This window comes from Erpetoichthys calabaricus, chromosome 11 (genome assembly GCF_900747795.2).
Source record: "Erpetoichthys calabaricus chromosome 11, fErpCal1.3, whole genome shotgun sequence".
Lineage (NCBI taxonomy): Eukaryota > Metazoa > Chordata > Cladistia > Polypteriformes > Polypteridae > Erpetoichthys > Erpetoichthys calabaricus.
In genome coordinates, this window is record NC_041404.2 from 151,469,478 (window position 1) to 151,489,398 (window position 19,921).

Below are 19,921 nucleotides of genomic sequence, written 5' to 3' on the forward strand. Positions count from 1 at the left end.
TCAAGAAATAATGGCTACTATTTTTGGGACAGGCACGTGACACTGACTCCTCTTGTAAACCACATTAATCCATTTTACTCCGCACCTCCTCATGTTTAGGCTGCTGAAAAGCATTTTGGTCCTACATTGAGCTGCTTCCAGGATGTAAAATGCCCTGCATTGTACATGTACATTAGGATATATATATATATATATATATATATATATATATATATATATATATATATATATATATACTGTACCTGAACATGATTGGGCTTACAGACTATGGCTGACATATTACACATTGTTTCACATCTCCTACAGTAGGTAATACCTTCAGGTAATTATAGCCTTGAATACTAAAGTCCTCTGCAATAATTTTATTTTCATATACATTCACACATACTGCACAAATAGAAACTTTATACTTTGATATTATAAATGTATAAGTTGTTGTGATATCCGTACCCACAAAATTCACAAAACACTTTGAAACTTAAAATCAGTTGTAAATACTCTAAAAAGGGAAATATAAAGTAGGCCTAGCCATATAAAAAAAGGTAATATATATACTGTATGTGTATATATATATATATATATATATTGCATTCGTAGTCTGAGTCCCGACCTGAATTGTGTGGGTGGTTACCTACCAGATAATGCTTGTGGTTGGTCTGCCATTTGGCAAACATCCGCCACGGTGCCCTCTTCAGTTGCGAGAAGCAGATCATGGAATGTTGCATAGTTTACTGTCAAATAATGCAAAGAGTACGCGACACGTGTCTCGCCCTCACTTAAACTAACTATAAGTATAAAGCAGGCTTACCACCTATAGACTCACACAAAGTCAATGCCACTGACCAGAAATGGGGGAGAGTAGGACTTGCCAAAGAAACAAAACAGCTTCTTAAAATAATAATAATATTCACTTAAAAAGGAAGTAATGATGATAATGACAATGATATATGTAAGAAGTAAATAAAAATACATTCCAAAGGGTCTGAAATGAAGCCTCAAGGAGGCAACCCAGAAAACAACAAATAGCCAAGTCAGAAATCTAACAATCAATAAGAGCAAAAGTTAAAAGAAAACCCCACAATAAAAAAAAATGTGTGATACTAAAAAGCAAAGGGGAATCTAAGAAATGGGGGCCAAACAGCATCAGCAGGAGATAATGCCTCAAGCTGAAGCATGATGTAGGCTAAGGGCAATCCCTACAGCTGCAGCATCGGGGGTCCTGCCCCCATTGGACTCATCATACAAAGGAACTGGCATACATTACAGTGACACAATAATTGAAAAACAAAGCACATTATATGAAAATATCAAATAACAGGACTCAACAAAAAAAACAGACTTAACAATGGAAAATAATGATCGGTGCCAGGGTATTGGTAAAACCATAACATTAGTAATACAACAATTTAAAAAGGTATTGAACCCGATATGCTGTGCTTAGCTGATATGTGGCTGCCTTTTTCATTGCCACTATTTATGTTTATTTGTTTAAAAGACTCTTTTTCCTGAAGCAGCCTGCATATCATAGGGTAATACAAATGTGGGAAACCAAATTGTGAAGACTGTGGTGAATGCCGTTTGAGTTTTATCTTGTGCTGAACAACTTCTGGTTAGCCAGTTTCTAAGCTCAACCATAAGGAGTCCAATGAAATAGCAGTTTCTTTTACACGTTTCTAAAAATTCCAGTAATTGATCTAATCTAGCCAGGCTATATTGTCCTTGGTCACAATTACATTAGTGCCTATTTAGTGCACACCATCTGCAGTTGTAAAACAAGAACTGCAGAATACTAATGAGCGCACCCTTGTGGGCCTATGTGTTGCTACATATTAGACAGATGTGCATTTGCTGTATGTTTGAATGATTTTCATATGGTCTTAAGAGAACCACTGAGGCCATTGCCTACAAGAATCTTTGCTGATAGAACGACTGAAGATAATTTAGTGTAAAATGTTCCCTCCAGGCTCTTCATTTTACCCTGTGTAACAACGACAGCCATTCTACCCTGAAGCACCCTACCCTTGCAATGTCCATTTGTCTTTTGTGTCACTGTGACTAACACATAATGTGTGTGAAGCTTAGCATACAATATAATTTGAGGTACATTAATGTAGCTTTTTAAAAACATGTTCTGCTATTAATTATACACCAATGAACTGAATTGTATTTGTCACCGCCATTGTGTTTCAGAGTGGTGAAAAGAAAACTGAGGATTGCCAACCCACACAAGGAATCTGTGGGTCTTGTCTGTAAATTTACAAGACTCTCCTTAGAGATGCATACACTGTAAACCTTCATTTTATATAAAATTATTTACATGACTAAATGCATGAAATAAATAAATACAATTTCCCCAATACTGGTTATAGGTCGATTTCCACAGCTAAGGCCAGGTGTGCCCACCTCCTATTCAAACAAGCCTGTCAGTTCAGGGTGTACTATTGCCCTCCCACAATCTTCACGTATGTGAACCAAGCATAGCAGATTCAGAGAGGACCCAGGACACAGCATGGGGATTTATATATATAACCCAAAGTGGAAGCGAAGGACTGTGATACAGTTTGCATATTTGTAGCTAGTGATCCGCAAAGTGAGAAAATGAGTCATGTATCTTAAAATAGTTTTTATTCCTAAGCTTTCGACAACCTGCCAGGTGTCATCATCAGAGGAAAATGATTAGACATACAGGAGTCCAAGGCAATATATAGCTGGTGAATGGTGGAGATGAAGGGGGGGTGGATTAGTAAGGTGGGGTTCGAAAGGGTGTTGGTCATAACGTCTTTTTTTATTATTTATATGTTCTTTTTACGCCTGCATATGCTGGGCTCAAGTCCAAGTGTCTAATAATGGCGTTTTCATTAAAAAGTCACAAGTCAGCCAGCTTTCTGCCACTCTTAGTGTTGGCCCTGAATTTTACTTAAGAAGCTATTCTAAGAATCTCAGACACCTCCATTTTAGTTACAGTGCAACCACCTCAATTCAGATGGGCAGCAGGTTCAACTCCAAAACTTGGCTAAAGCATTTAGCCATATCTAGTCTACTCTATCAAAATAGTGCAATGCAGACCACCAATTTACTGTAAGTGTCATCTGATTGCATCAGTCTAACTCAGGTTTTGGAATCTGAGATCTGGTTGACAATATTCCTTTAATTAAAAGAGAATTGCTATAGCTGTGCCAGATATTAGCCATCCTATCCTCTTGTGTTATTTTTAAATGTAATTTTTAGTATCATATTTGAACTAAAGTCCTTTCAATCGACAGTGTTCTGTACTTAGCAGCTAGACAATCTCTTCTTCTAATTTTGTTTTAGTGGAGACTAAATAATTGGCAAAGTTTTGCAATAATGCATTAACTAAGTCAGGCACAGCAAAAGATATCCTAAAGGTAAACAGAGTAAGCAATCAAACATTCACACCGCCCTAAATTAACTTAAATGCATGTTAGCTATCATTTATCAGGGGGAGAGAAAAGTAGATAGAAATGCAATTATATGTTAACTTTCTCCAACTGACCTGAAGTTTAACAAGATTACCGTACTTAACATGACCATCAGGAATTAAAAAAAAAAAAAACTCACAAAGAAACCAAAATGAACAATAGTGTAGAACTTTAATAAGGGGGAAGGTGTGCAATGCTGCCTCTGGTGGACAAGGTAAGGCATTTCTTATGGCAAGACTGCTGATTCAATGTCCACCACCGATCTTCTTAGTGTCCGTTAAACAAGCTGCTTCATCTGCTAGACTCTAGAAAAACATGGAAACATTTGTAGGCACTTGTGATTTGTAAGTTACTTTGGAAAAAATAAAATCCATCCATCCATTATCTAACCCGCTATGTCCTAACTCTGCTGGAGCCAATCCCAGCCAACACAGGGTGCAAGGCAGGAAACAAACCCCGGGAAGGGCGCCAGCCCACTGCAGGGTGTGCACACACACACACGCACACCCACACACCAAGCACACACTAGGGACAATTTACAATACACCTAACCTGCATGTTTTTGGACTGTGGGAGGAAACTGGAGCACCCGGAGGAAACCCACACAGACACGGGGAGAACAAGCAAACTCCACGCAGGGAGGACCCGGGAAGCGAACCATACATAAATCAATAGTCTATACATTATAAAATACATTTAAAACAAATTCACTATTGTGAATAAGAAATAATCGTTGATTTCATTGTTACTATATAATATTATTATATTATCCATCCATTATCCAACCCGCTGAATCTGAACACAGGGGTATTATTATATTATTTAACATTTATTATGTACATGCTTAAATATTTATACAGTGTAGTTATATGTGTAAAGACAGATGCCTATTTCATTTTCTAACAAGCCTTATAGATAGATAGATAGATAGATAGATAGATAGATAGATAGATAGATAGATAGATAGATATCACTTTATATGATGGTTTATGTAAGTTATCTTCAAATTACTGTATTCAATTATGATCAGTTGTTCTTTATATAGCACACTTCCATTAACAACTTTAGGCCACTGAACAAGTTTTCAAATATCATTAAAATAGAACACAAAGTGGCGGCACGGTGGCGCAGTGGGTAGCGCTGCTGCCTCGCAGTTGGGAGACCTGGGGACCCAGGTTCGCTTCCTGGGTCCTCCCTGCGTGGAGTTTGCATGTTCTCCCCGTGTCTGCGTGGGTTTCCTCCCACAGTCCAAAGACATGCAGGTTAGGTGGATTGGCGATTCTAATTTGGCCCTAGTGTGTGCTTGGTGTGTGGGTGTGTTTGTGTGTGTCCTGCGGTGGGTTGGCACCCTGCCCGGGATTGGTTCCTGCCTTGTGCCCTGTGTTGGCTGAGATTGGCTCCAGCAGACCCCCGTGACCCTGTGTTCGGATTCAGCAGGTTGGAAAATGGATGGATGGATGGATAGAACACAAAATATAAATGCACATAACTACCACATATCTTTTAGATTTTTTCTGTTATTTTTTTAAAGCTCCTGGATATTAATAAATGAGAAAGTATGATTACAGCATTACACAACTGTCTTCTCAGATGACAGGCTTAAAACTCATGTGCAGAAGCCATACTCCTTTCTCTCATCATCTTTAAATGAGTATCACTCTTTTTTTGCCCTCATCGGCCACTTCCTGTAGAGAACTCTCTCAATTTCCTATCACACTTTGTGAATCAAACACCATTACAAGGAGGAGGGGAGCATTAAAATAACAACAATACTCAGTATAAAGTAAGGCAAGATCACAGATGGAGTGCCATTTTAAGATAAGGAGTCAGTAATTAAGCCTTTTTCTTACATCAACCCCCTTCCCCAACTGCCTTTAGGTAAGGCCATGATTTATAAGCCGAGGCTAATTTCTGTTAAATTCTTGTAGTTTAACTCAGTGAAATAATCATTTAATGCTACTAGAGCTGTAAAGAGTCAAAATAAATTAGCAAAGGGGGTAAAAGGAAAATGCTTTGTATGTAAAAGTGAACAGTGCTGGACTGTTTTTTTTTGTTATTTCTGCAGTGGGTTATAAGCATCTGATATGTAATAAGTCAGTGAAGAGCGGTGACCTAATCACCGCCACCCACCAGCATCATTTATCCAGCTGCCAAGTCACAGTGGGGCCTCTTGCCAGCCACCTGAGCTGCTCTTGTGTGCTTGGCGAGCTGTGCGACAGCTCACGTCCCTCTCCGCCCCATCAGGCAGCACCACACCTCTAGCGCCCATAGGCTTAGTGAACTGACAGTGAAATTCAGCATTATAGTGAAATATGCTAGAATCCAAGTCTCCTGTTGAGAGTGAAGTTCCTTCTGCTGACATGGATGTACCTTTAGTTCTTTTACAAGTGTACAGACATTTCTACTACAGTGAGACACCACGGCTGTGTAGTCTAAGGAGTTGGATCTTGTGGCTAAGTTGATGGCCCTTAAACCACAAGGTGGCTGTGTAAACTCCTGTCACTTAATCTGCTTCGGCTCCAATTGTAAAAAACATGTCAGTAAAGAACAATTGTACTGTATATTCACCTTGTGAAGTGCCTTGGATAAAGGAATTAGCCAAATTTACAATAATGAGAAGAAAAAGGCGGTACATACACAAAAGGAACTGCTCAGGTGTTAATAGGAAAATGGGCTCCATGCCAGCATGGCAAAATGCTACACTGAGACATTTAAAATTTTACTGGTAATGCATGGCTTATGCACTCCTGTTTAAGGCCTCTACATAGGTGAATGTGTTAACCACATATTTTTAATTTTATTATTAGATTTATTACATATACTGTACACTAATATATAACACAATCTAACAAAACATTCAAAACCTGTTTAACCAACCCACTTCAAACACACTTGGGCAAGAGGGGCAAGGCAGAAACCAACACTGGACAAGATACCTGTGCCAATGTCCATTTTTCTTTTACACATTTTGTATCTTGTTTCTATCTGTCATTATATACCTCATCTGTCTGTTTTTTTTCTTTTTGCCATTAATGTAGAATGATCTTTTTGTGACCAGACCCCTTCTAAGCCCTTCCCAACTAATTCGAATTCAGTGTTGGCCCCTTATTGATTTGCACTCCTTCCATAGCCAAGGCATGCATCCTTCAGAAATGTGAAATTCAACACCTTTTTGTCAAGATTGGTACCCTTACCAGCATGTTTTAAATTAGCTATTCATTTGCACATGGCTCACGATTTTCTCTGATTCTTTTTAAGACTCACACAGCACATTCACTGACATCACAGCAAATCAGATTTATTAATCAACCAGATCAGCACATATTTGGGAAAACTGGAGCAAATAAAGAACAACCCTCACGGGCACCGGGAGAACATGTAAACACCACACAGATAAGTGAGTGATTTGGACCCAGGCATCTGGAGCCATGAGACTGCAAGGCTTATCACAGTGCTAACCGCATACCTAAGACAATGCCTTTAATAAATTCATACCTCGGCAAAATCCTTTCTTTTAGACTTCTTTTTTAACAAGCGAAGAAAGATGCAGCGCAAGCCAATTAATTACTTCCTAATTAAGAATCTGATAATCGAGTAGGCTCATTAGAAGAACTTTGTAAATGCCAGAGATTAACTTCTCTTCACAATCAAGTGTTTAGTCCTCGACGGGGATGGCCGAGTCACAAGTGTAGGCTTTCATTTTCACATTTGAGCTCATTTGTTTACAGATCACAAATACACGGTGCTATTGTGTGCACAGTGGTGGAGAGGCTCGTTCGGGGAGTCGCGGCTGAGAATGGCATTGTGCGTTGCCTCCAAGGTCTCAGCCACTGGCTCAGCCAGCCTACTGCCTACTCCTTACTTCTTTTTTTATTGGCGATTCCTATTCGAACAAAAATATATATGATTGGACAAGTCTGATGAAGTCTAAACCTTTCTGTCTAATATAGTATATAAAACGTAACATTATGCAGTACGTATTGTACAGTATATAATGGATGTTTTATAGAATTTAATATATAGTATCTGTAACTTTACTAGGACATACTGTAATAATGGACATTTTTGGCTAGTATGTTTCCTGTACTTTTCTGTTCTAGCGGGTACCTGTAAGTGTTTAACTTCCAAAAAGTGATGAGGCAATCGGGTATATAGGATGGAGCAAGGGGGTTTATGGGCTAAGTCACATTACAAGACCTTTCCAGCAATTTTCATCTGCAGACTTCATTTACTGTATATAATCTTTCAAATCAGGGCAGCCATAGCACACTCCCGCAACTGCTAACTGCGTAGTTAGGAATCCCCAGCAATCCATTCCAACCAGTCTGCAACTTGCCTCAACAATGTCAAACAGGATATGAGGGCTAAATACCAATGACAGCTTAGCCAGAAGTACAATGTATATAATGCAGCTACAAGAAGTAAGGACACAAGTGGTTTGCACCTCACAAACAGAAGAGAGGCTCATCTGTTTGGTATCTCATGTTTTACATTACATGACAGAACAGAAAAAAAAGAATGAAAGGCAAGATTGCAGCTGAATTTTCCTTACTTGTAAAGCGTTTTCACAGGCACCAATTCCATCAGGCATAAAAAGTTTGGCTTTCAGGAAAAAAGGGAAAACTTTAGAAATGTGAAATTGTGCTAGAAAGTTGTTATGCAGTCATCTAATTTGACATACCCTGTGATTACTAGTCATGTAATCTGACATCCTCAAGGGACAAGATAGTCCTCAAATCCATCAAGATTGACATACCTCCCGACTAAAGTTGTGTAATGAGACAACGACTTTAGGGACCTATCTACGGCATCAACAGAATGTGTAATTATCAAAGTCAAAGCGAACTTTATTGTCATCTCAACCATATACAAGTATACAGATAGACAAAATTGCAAAGCTCAGGGTCCACAGTGTAACAACATGAAAAGCAAATAAAAAATTTAAATTAAATAAAAAATAGAATTAAAATTAAAATTTAAAATTAAAATTAAAAATTTAAATCAAAACACAAACAAGTCAAGACATTGTGCAAAGACATGACAAAGAAGTAGCAGCAATATTGACGTTTAGTAACAATATGAACATTGATGCAATGTATGGTATTATGCAATCTAGATACATAAATACAGTCAATAAATATGTAATATAATAAATAAATAATATAGATAATACAGAAATTATCAGTGTATGATAATAGTTGTTTACGACATGTGTAAACAATGACTACCTTATACGAGTTTGCGTATATCCCTCTTTTCACTGATTCTTTGAATTGTTAAACCCTTATATTCCACTCAAGTTTGCCAGAAGCTATCCCAGTTGCACAGGATGCCAGTCCACACTCCTAAACACAGCTGCACTTTCTTATAGAAGGCCAGTTTAAACTTGCCAATATAACACACGTCTTTGGGATGTGGGAGGAATCTTGAGTCCCCAAGGGAAAACCCACATATATAGTATGAAAAAATACATTTGATCCCAGCTCTCTGGACCTGTAAATCAGCAGGTTTAACTGCTATGTCACTCATTCTTTCTCTGTCTATAATACAATTCTTTATTTACCAGAAATCCCCATCCAAGTCATTTTATAAAAAAAATCAAGATTTAATACATACACACTTAAGGTTAGACACTGCCAACCTAAAAGGCAGACAACAAGACGTTTGGCACTGCATGTGTCCTGTGACAACATGACAAACAAACAACAAACATCACAGCACAGTAAATCAAGGGCTGACTGAGTCAGAGTAAAAATGTCCATTATCCTCATGTACATGTGAGTGGTTCAAAAGTAACCCATCCCCACTATGCTGTGTAAAGAAATGAAATTTCAAGACTTACTGGAACAGTAGAAAGCCAGGTGCAGTGTGGATGGCCAGGGGAAACACAACTGAAAAACATCAAATGCAAGTCAAGTCACACAGATGCCCACTTTTCAGAACCTGCTTTTTCCATTTCACTTGACACAGGGCCATTCCATCTCAGTACAAACTCACAAACACAATGAAACCTACTCCCATGTCCAGCCTACATGTGACACATCGCCACTCTGACACCACGATCAACAAGAATGTGTCGATGCAGTATGTACACACGACTACTGCATAGCAAACAACGTGGTATTTCAGCATCGAACTTTAAACTGGAAATTTGCTAGTTCAGTCCCACTTCCAATTCCCTGTGTGACCAGTCACTTAACCAGCCTTTGTGCTAAGTACAAAAAAATCTAGGGAAACGATTTTAACTGTATCCTCATCTTATTAGGCACATTAGCTAAATGTAAAATAATGATAGTGATACTTGAAATAATATTCTGTATATGTTAGTTCCAGCTCTTCCGAACCCTATAATGGGCTAAGAAAGTGAAGGTCCTTACTTGACAGTTAATGCTTACGGATCATGGGGCCAGAGAGAATGGCGATGTGTTGCATGTTGGTCAGACACACATTTAAGAATTTCACTGTACCTCTGTGCATGTGACAATAAATGTGAAGTTCAAAACAGAAGGATATCAAGGCTGTATTTATGCAGCTGGGCCACCATTATCACAAGGCTTCAGATACTTAGTTGATTCTTAGCTGAAGATGCATGCTTCTCATAGTCATCTTGAATGAACGTCATGTTAGAGAAATTAAGCATACATAATTTATAATAGTAGAAATTATTACTTGTGAAAGAACTAGGAGCCAAGTTCACTCATTTTCAGATGACATATGTGGCTTATTATAGGGGAAGAATAAAAGTAAACAGAATATAAACTTAGTCTTTTCAATGTCCCTTTTTTCTCCTGACCTGACAGAGACATATGGGTTAGGTCAACGACTGATTCTAAACTGGCCACATACTTGATTTTGTATGGTGCCTTTCCATAGTGTAGAAGTACCCAAGGCACTTCATTGGTGTAATCTTTCCATATTTTACAGGTGATGGGGTAGGGTCACACAGGGAGCTGCTGGTGGAGACTGACGTGGCAGTCTTATGGTGCATAATCCAGTGTCTAAGACATGAAACCATACTGTTTGGCCAAAAAGAAAGGTTTTTATAATGGCTTTCCATAATGAACACTCTTGAGTATAATATACATGTACAGTTTGTAACTGTTTCCGTGTTTGTAAAGCTGGGGCTCTTGAAAATGAAACGACTCTCTCAGGGTCACACAAGGTCTCTGGGGTAGTAATGGTAGTTTACAGTTCAACCCCTTAGCCACTAGGGGGGCTTATCACCTAATTTTTGACTCATAATCTATTGTGTATTAATGTCACCCTGCAGTTACATTAACATGACAGCCAAACACAGAGAAAAGAAAATCAAATCAAGCTGGTTCTGCGTTGTCGTTTAAGGCTGCTTTGCTTCTAAGACCCTCTGCTTTTTATTCATGTATGTGTCTAAACAGGGGCCCTGCCACGTTAGGGACAATTTAGAACCCAGTCGCAAAGTGGGCTCCAGTCTATTATGGGATACATGCATGCACTGAGAGAGGAAAATGTATAAACTAAACACAGAGAGGGAGTGGGCCTGGACTTGAACACAAGTCCCAGAAGCTGTGCTAGTATATTAACACTCAAGTGGTTAAGCTGACTTTCTTCAAAGAACACCCACATCAGCCTGTGTGTTTTATTCTGATGCCGGCTTTGAGCCATCCAGCTTAGAATCCTCTGTAATATGAGACAGGTCATTTTTCCCCAGCTGATGATAGACCATGCTTTTTGTGAAAACGGCCATCAGTCTCACTTCCTTTGTTCTGCTTCTTTATAAAGGACTGAGGCCTACAGGTCATGTGTCTATGTAGAAAGTGTTTGCCAACAGCAAACACACATAGTGAAAGTCCTTAAATGGAGCTTTCTGTCAGTACAACAGGGTTGAAACGGCACATATTTTTTTTTGCTTGAATCTGGGGGCCTTTTCTGAAGACCATGCTCAAGAAGGACAGAAAGGGAACAAAACAGTGCTGACAATCTTTTGCCACTTTGTCCCACGCCAGCTGACATTTGCATTTTCAGATGAATGTTGCAGAGAGCAGAAGGCTGTCCCTCCTGCACAGAAATGTGGAGTCCGCAGGAGCGGCAGTAACGCCGTAGAGTCAGTAGATGGCTGTAGAAAAGTGCGTTGAGACTCTGAAAGAGAGAGAGAGAGAGAGAGAGAGAGAGAGAGAGAGGAGAGAGAGAGAGAGAGAGAGAGAGAGAGCAGTACGACTGGGGAAGACCCTGACCTGACTGCTTGCAGCTTTTATCTGGAGAGCATTTACAGAGCTAAAGCTCAAGCAGTGTGTACAACAAGCTGTACACTTTAGTGCACTTGGGAAAATTATTGGGACTTGATTTGTTTTTGTCCTCCTCCTCCTCTAGTATTTTTTGCCCTGCTTTTGTTACCCAACGGCAAGTGCATTTATTAAAGAAGGAGTGGGTATGTTGTCCATGTGTGTGTGCGTGTGACCTCACATTACCTAGCTTAGGGAAATTCGTAAAGCTGCGCCCAGTCACCTGGAAAGTGCCTGAGGGGCTGTCTGGCAAATTGAATTTAAAAAAAAAGGGGACCCAATTTTTTTTTCTCTGTCTCTCTTTCCTATCCACCCTCACACCCCCTACACGCCCCCATTTCCCCAATACCTGCCTGCAGTCCAAGAAATGCAGCATGTGCGCATGTGTACGTGTGTGTTTGTGTATGTGTGAACCCCCCATTTACCATCACCCCCCCCACCACCACCCCCAGCCGGCTGCACACACCTCTCGCTTACTTTTGACTGCACTGTTGTACTTGACTGCCTTAGTGCACGGACCTGCTCGTTAAACAGGCACGCCGAGAAGTGTTATCTAAGCGAGGCTTGTCAGTACCAAAAAAGAAAAGGAGGGGAAGGAGGAAAGAGAGAGCGGGAGAGAGAGAGAGAGAGAGAGAGAGAGAGAGAGAGAGAGATAGAGAGAGAAAAGAGAAGAAAAAGACAGCCAGAAGCATTTTTTTCCCATGCAGGAAAGAGCGGCTGAACAAATGTCATTCTGATAAACAAACCAAAATATACCTAGAATTCTTACTGAAAAAGAAGAAGAGTGCCCTAAACGCTTGACAGGAAGAGGCAGGAGCGTCCTCGCATCGGTTTCAGCATCTTAACTGAAGAACTTCCTAAAGTAAGGAGACTTCTGCTCACTGTCGGAGCCCGTGAATCCTCCTTCAAGATGATGATGTATTTGTGGGTAGGTAGTGTTTCTCTCCATAACTGCTCTGTTAGATGCTGTTAAGTAAGCCCACACAGAAATAAACACACTGTTCTGAACAGGCCATCATTTTATATATATGTACAGTATGCACATATACACATATGCTGTAAACAAACACATACTATGCCTAAATAGATTATGTATGCCTATGTATACAGTATACATGTAAAAAAAAAAGTATAAACTGTACGGGAAGAGGCACAAGTCACCTGCGTATAGAGTATGTGTATTTACATAGTGTAGGAGTGTATGTGTATATACATTTATACAGTGTGTCTGTATATACTTTTTCAGTAAAAACAGACTTTTCCTAGAAAAGCTTATGTTTACACCATGTGCACACACTGTATATGCAACATATAATTACACACTTAAGATGCATATATATGTTACCTATGTGTGTATTCACATATATGAACATTATGTGTATTTAGAGTATGTGTGGGAGTGTGCATACAATTTATATAACATATCTGTCTCTCTCTTTTCCCTCTATCTATCTATCTATCTATCTATCTATCTATCTATCTATCTATCTATCTATCTATCTATCTATCGCTTGGTGTGTATATATTTTTATATGTGATAAATTATATGATATATACACTACAGTGTATAGTACAAATTTACATATTGTACCAGGAGTTACACATAATCTATATACATGTGTGTATGAAAATCTACTTTGTGTGAATTCTCTAAATATATCTGCACACACAATATACATAGAAAATATGTTTACATTCATTGGGGACATTTTGTAAGTAGCGCATGCATATGTTTTATTCAAGTTTATACTCTGTGTATTTAGGCACACATTTCCTGTATACACGCGCTTACAGTCAGCCTAGAATATTAATATTATGCTATATAGTTACTACATACATAGCAATTTAGAATATATTTATGCTTATTTATGTGAATGTATAGTACAGGCATTTAAGGTGTATGTAAATATATATATCTATATATATATATATATATATATATATATATATATGTGTGTGTGTGTGTTTACCTGCATATGTATGTTTGTGTACAGACATACTGTACATACGCATGTGTATATTTGTAATATAAATATATTTGTATTATAAGTATATATATATATATATATATACAAATTTAAAATTGTATTTATTTTTTCTGTTTATTATTCTGAATACTTATCACAATGATTTTTTATAGCCAACCATTTTTTTTTGAGCTTTAAAAAGCTTCCAGACAAGAACTGCAGCGAATGCAGTTTTTTACTGCAACATTGAGAAATTTATTTCAGCCAAATGCTCTTCTGCGGTGTGTTCAGCTTCTGCCAATGCATGAATATGCCTTGTAATTAAATTTGCACCATCTTGGTTAGCTGGAGCAATTTGTTATTTGGTTTTGGTGAGTGCTTTGCAATGCTTGTTGAAATTAGCATACTACCAAAAAATATAATAAGAAATAAAACATTAGCCCGTTCATTGATTTCTTAGATCTATTTGGTTGGATGTAATCCTCCCAGACATGGGATTTGATTACACAGCTCTTTGGATACGAATAATGTAAGTGCTCAATAAGTTGAGAATTTATACGTGAATGTAGTACTGAAAATCTGCTTGGCAATATGTGTATTTCGGAGTTGAAATGTCAGAATTAATTGGTATCCTCTGGCTGCTGGGGAGGGGTTCTTGTTAGAGGAATTGCTCTTGACTTCCAGTAATTATTGAAGAGCTGGGATTTTGACTCGCTGAGCCTTGGCTCCTAGACTAGGTGTCTGGGATTTTGTATATACATCTTTGTGAAATTCTACAAACTACTACAATTTCATTGAAGTTTCCGCTGTTATTTGCTACACATCTGAGTGACAATGTGGAAAAGTGTTATCAATGGCTTTGAAAGTGATTGGTGTGTCCCAAAGTAAACAGGTTTACTAATGGATTTCTGCTTGTGCCTCTTGTCATTTTCAGTTCTGGGTTTGACTCCTGTCTATTTGATCAATTCTATCTCCACTTTTAATCTGCGGGTCTCACTTTGATCCACCTTTGCTAAACTTCAGGCTGATAAACGCAGGGTATAGTGAGCGTTCTGCAGGCTCTCCTTAAACCCTCAAATCCATCTCATGCGTGGTAGTAACACCCCAGTAACGCAAATGGGCTCACTACTAATCCCCTTACCCCAACAAGTCTCTAAGTTTAATTTTCCACCCAGTTTATTTACTTCTGCAAGGCTTTCCCTTACCTGCCTACCATCAGTTTCCTCTAGTCTAAAATGATTTATTGATCGATAACTGCAGGGGATTACTAGGAAAAAGAAAAAGTTGCTTTTAAGAATTTAGAATTGGGTGGCATGTGGACAGAAGGAGCAGGTCTGGACACCTTATTATTGTCTTCCTGCCATCACTACTAAATATCATTCTTTCTACAGAAAATTTTGCATGAGTTAATTGGTCATGCATTATATTTAGAACACCCAGATGACTTCTCCTCTAAAAGAAGCCTCTCAGAAGATGAAAGCTAATCACTTTGAACAAATCCAAATTAGTCCACCAGCTTAATGTATGATGAGCTGTTCTGGCTGCAAAAAAAGAACTGCTTGCACTTTTTACAGGGATGGATTAGTGAGGGACATTATTCACCCAGTAAGTCTGTGGGAAGCTGGTTAGGGAAAGCTTTACAAGTCTATCTATCTATCTATCTATCTATCTATCTATCTATCTATCTATCTATCTATCTATCTATCTATCTTATAACTCCCTTCATAAATATATATCTAAGTCAATCTTTTAACAGCATCTTTCATCTATCTTTCTATGCTAATCTCTATATAGTAACTCCTGTCTATATATTACATAGTGCCTTTCATAACTTTCTGTCTATCATTTACTGCTGTCAAAAGCTTGTTAGAGACAACAGCTGGAAATTCCCCATCCACCATTATATGTGTCAGCTATTGGATTCTTTCTACCTATCTCTTCATGGTCACATAACTTCTGTCAGGAGCTTATTGGAGATACCTGTTGAAGATCATCCATCTACTATCACTCAAAAGTCAGCTGCTGGATTCTATCTATCTATCTATCTATCTATCTATCTATCTATCTATCTATCTATCTATCTATCTATCTATCTATCTATCTATCTGTCTTTTAACAGGAGATGGAAAAACCTTTATGGCGATGCCTTCTTTTTTTATTTTATATAGCATCTTTCATATCTGTCTTCCTAGAATCAGGTACAGGAATATGTCAATCAATTTTAAATTACTGGAAACATAAACAGTTTATTAACACTTGCCTCACAACCTGACGGATACATTTCTCAGGAACAGAACCCAAAAGAAAAATGTTCTGTTGTTGTCCTTCATATAGTTTTGCACATACAGAAGTTTACTGCTTCATCAAGCTTGGTGTGTGTGTTTCTATATATTGCATAAATGCATTGCATAAACTTGTGGCAGTAATATTTTTGCAGCTACAGTATATTATCAAGTGTTTTACCATTGTCCCAAAATGTCTTGGTTTATTTATGTTTAGATATATATTTTAATGATTTAATGTTGTTTTGTATCAGCAGCGTCTCTTGTTATATACCACCATTCATGTTGAACGCTACCACAAAGTACTTTGCAAAGTCAATAGAGTACAGTGTGCTTGTTACTATGCTAAGAGTGGTTTTATCTTTTTCCCCTTTTACCATGTCCACTTGCTCCTGCCGCACTGTACTCGGAGGTTTTATTTGCTGTTTAATGCTTATTGTTATTATTTTGTAAACTCTGACTTTAGCAGCTGTCTCATGTTTAATATTTACTGAGAAATGTCTTTAAAGGCCACTCACCATTTTTTTTTAAAGCCTTTTCATAAGTACAGAAAGTGAAATTGAGTAAATAACAATAGGCAGGTGAGCGGTACACTAGGATTTAAATGATCAAAGGCATAACAGGATGTCGCCCAGTTTTGCAGAAGCTGTAGTCGGCAGAGTTAGGCAGCCATAGTATATATTTTGAAAACATGTTGTCTTTGTTAACCTGTCCAGTTTTTTGAGTTGCGGTGTACATCGGGATTGTGCTGCTAGGTCAATGCAGGGCTACCAGGGTTCGTTTATTTTTCCTAATCCTGTGTCACACACTTAGATTTTAAATAAGAGAAATATTTTTGAACAATTTCATATTCTGAGTTTTTCTTTTTTAAGTCGCTTTTTCTGTAAGGCAGAACTGAAATCAAAATGAGGAACATTGTGCTGATTTTTCCAGGAGTGATGTATAGACTAGGTTAGCATTTTGTCCATCAGAAATATTGGAAACAACTTGTGCCATTTTAGTTCAATGTTTTTAAATTAGGTTTAAACTGCAGATGCACAATGGTGCTGTCTTTAGATGAAAAAGACGTGTTAAGGCATTATCAGTGCCAAATTCAGTGTCATCAGACAGAGAAAGGAATGGCGGGGTAATCTGGAGTGCTGCACAGTGATATTAGATTTATTTTTTGATGAAATAATTTTGCCAATAAATTATAAAAAATAATTAATAAATGATTTAATATTTCTAACACTGAATTTCAACAAATGAATGGGCATGTGGAGTAAGGCAAAATGCTGAAAAAAACATATGGATGTATAAAAATGCATTTAGCACCCCACTCACCTGAATGCACACTCTCTACAAGCGTTTTTTTATCCTTCATCTTGCTTCGGATGGAGGCCTTGGAGGCACAAAAAACATTTTTCTCACAAGTGGTTTATTTTAATCATCCCCGCAAGCTAAGGAAGGTGCAGGTATTAAAGAATCTAGAAATTTAATTTATTTTCCCCTATTTTGATCAGGATCATTCAAAGTAATTCCCTCTTGTTTATTCTCTGCATCATTAAAATATGGAAAGAGAACTTTATAAAAATCATAGAGGTTCTAATTGTTCAAACTTTATTTGGCCCATCTCGTTTGGATAGTAGTGGGCATCTTCTGGGAATGAAAAGTCAGGCATCAGGTTATACTGAGCTCCCCAGGGTGTTTCTACCTGGCATACACTGGGTGCAGGTGCCCCAATTATAACATAATCATCTCCTGAAGAATCTTAAGAATGTCAGGGGCAGAACAACACTTGACTCTCCTAACACAGACTCCCTAATAGTGAGAAGTGGCGAATATCTCACTGGTAAGGACAAGCCACAAGCAGAGAAATTACTGATACAAATAGTAATAATAAATTGTGGACAAATTGATTAGGCAACACTGTGCGCACTTTATTTATGCAAGGTAATTAAAAATATACATCCCAGCACTTTGTAAATGCACACAAAGATTAGATTCCACTGCCTGCAGCTGGAAGCTTTTCTTTCTACCACTTGGGTTATGCTGAATTTGCATTATTTACTGCAGTTGTGATGTTTTTTTTAGCTTATGTGATGATGGTTGATATTGTGCTGACAATAAAGTACATTATAAAGTGGCTGAATAATTGATTATATAGTAAATGGGTAAAGTCTTTAAAGAGAGCTGCTAAGGTGTTTTAAAATATACTATATGTGTGAGTATGTGTTTGTGTATGCAAGTATGAATATTTACTATACTTATAAGGTATATGGTGTTTGTGTAAATATATACTGCATTTTTATAATTTTGTTTGGCATGTGCCGCTTATACTTATAGCCTACTTTAACTGGAAAAGGCTTTCAACGTGAATGTATTTAAGCAGTCTCCGCAGAACTGATGCTATTTGTCTCTCATCTCATTCTGTCCTTACATTTTATATATGTGTGTGTATATATATATATATATATATATATATATATATATATATATATATATGTGTATATATATATATATATATATATATATATATATATGTGAATTTCCCATTGGGATTAATAAAGTATCTATCTATCTATCTATCTATCTATCTATCTATCTATCTATCTATATATATATATATATATATATATATGCATTCACGGTATTATGAATCTTTGAAATATACTGTGTACATGGTGTATATACAGCAGCATGTGGAGTATGTGAATGTTTGTAAACACCATGTTTACACACACACTAACACATATATATTTTCAAACTGTACATACATTGTTTATATACAAATAGTACACAGGTAATTGGGCATACCATAGATCAGTGGTTTTCAACCAGTCTTGGGTGCTCCTGTGGCTGCAACCCGCTTCATAATTAGCGAATCATTTTACTTTTAATTGATCTCATTGTTTAATGAGCTGGTCTTTTTTTTCCTTCTGTTATTCTGTATTTAGAAAATAGCATCAGTGCAAGATTTACATTCATAGGAAATGTAGAATTTTTTTTTCCCATAGTTTTAAGTTCTTCAATCTTTTGTCATTTTCCTATTCTGCTTTTTTCCTGTGAAGTTTATGAATACATAAAATGTTGCTGGGTAAGCTCTAACCCCCCGCGCACCGTTAACGTTAATTGGATTAAGCAGGCTGGAGAGTGTCATGTTATGTACGAGGGCCAGTCAATACATTTTTCAGCCTGAACCTAAAAGGGATACTCTACAGTGCTGATTTTATAAAAGGAAAAAGATTAGCTCCTGTGTACTTAAATAGGTGAATTAGAGGTTTGGAGCATTTGTGGTTGGTTTATACTGTATGTTTCTTGTTTCACAACCAAATCAAAATAAATGCCAAAAAAAACCCTGTTTCAGGTATCATGCAGTCACTGAATGTCTACTGCTACAGAACAATATGCCTTGGGAGATTCATTCTTGCCTATTCAACATATACCAGGACCAGTCTTATTCACATACCACATTTATTGTTGGCACGACAGTGTGGCTGTGCATGAATGTGTATATGAAATGAATGAATCTCTAAAACACAGTACAGTAGGATATACCATTATCAGCATGCACAATCTCCTTAAACACACGTATGATGTGCTGCACCGTGACTCCGTTTAAGGGACCGTACTAGTATAAAGTCATGATTAGTAGTCTCAGTTTCATTTGACAGTGAGGTTCACTCCATCAGGAATTGCATTCCAACAGCTGCCATGTTTAAACCCTGATGAAATTGGGCTTGTAGGTCTTCTATAATAATTTTATATACTTAATGTATATTGTGTAATTTCTGCTAAAGTACAATTTAATTATGGTGACATTAATAGAATGTTTATTAGTCACTTGGTCGTTATATTATTATGACTCTTTTATTAATAAAGGAAATCACAAGATATTCATGTTATTGCTCACAAGCCTCAGTGTAATTTTCTTGCTTATTTAGTGATGACCAGCACTTTTCAGAATTACAGTTACAGTCAATTATTGTGTACAC

At 37.5% G+C, this 19,921-nt stretch overlaps 1 protein-coding gene across 25 annotated transcripts in view; it reads left to right on the forward strand.

Annotated features, from left to right (window-relative positions):
* The window catches only part of rbfox1 (RNA binding fox-1 homolog 1), a 2,603,746-nt gene that overhangs the window by 1,908,463 nt on the left and 675,362 nt on the right, over window positions 1-19,921 (forward strand). Inside the window, exon 1 of one of the 25 annotated variants that reach the window (XM_028814333.2) lies at window positions 12,384-12,626. The exons of 23 other annotated variants lie outside the window; for them this stretch is intronic. In XM_028814333.2, coding sequence (XP_028670166.1) covers window positions 12,609-12,626 — 18 coding nt within the window. In that variant the 5' untranslated portion in view covers window positions 12,384-12,608. Of the gene's footprint in view, window positions 1-12,383; window positions 12,627-19,921 lie in introns of those variants that run through there. One more of the 25 variants, XM_028814338.2, reaches the window with a different exon arrangement.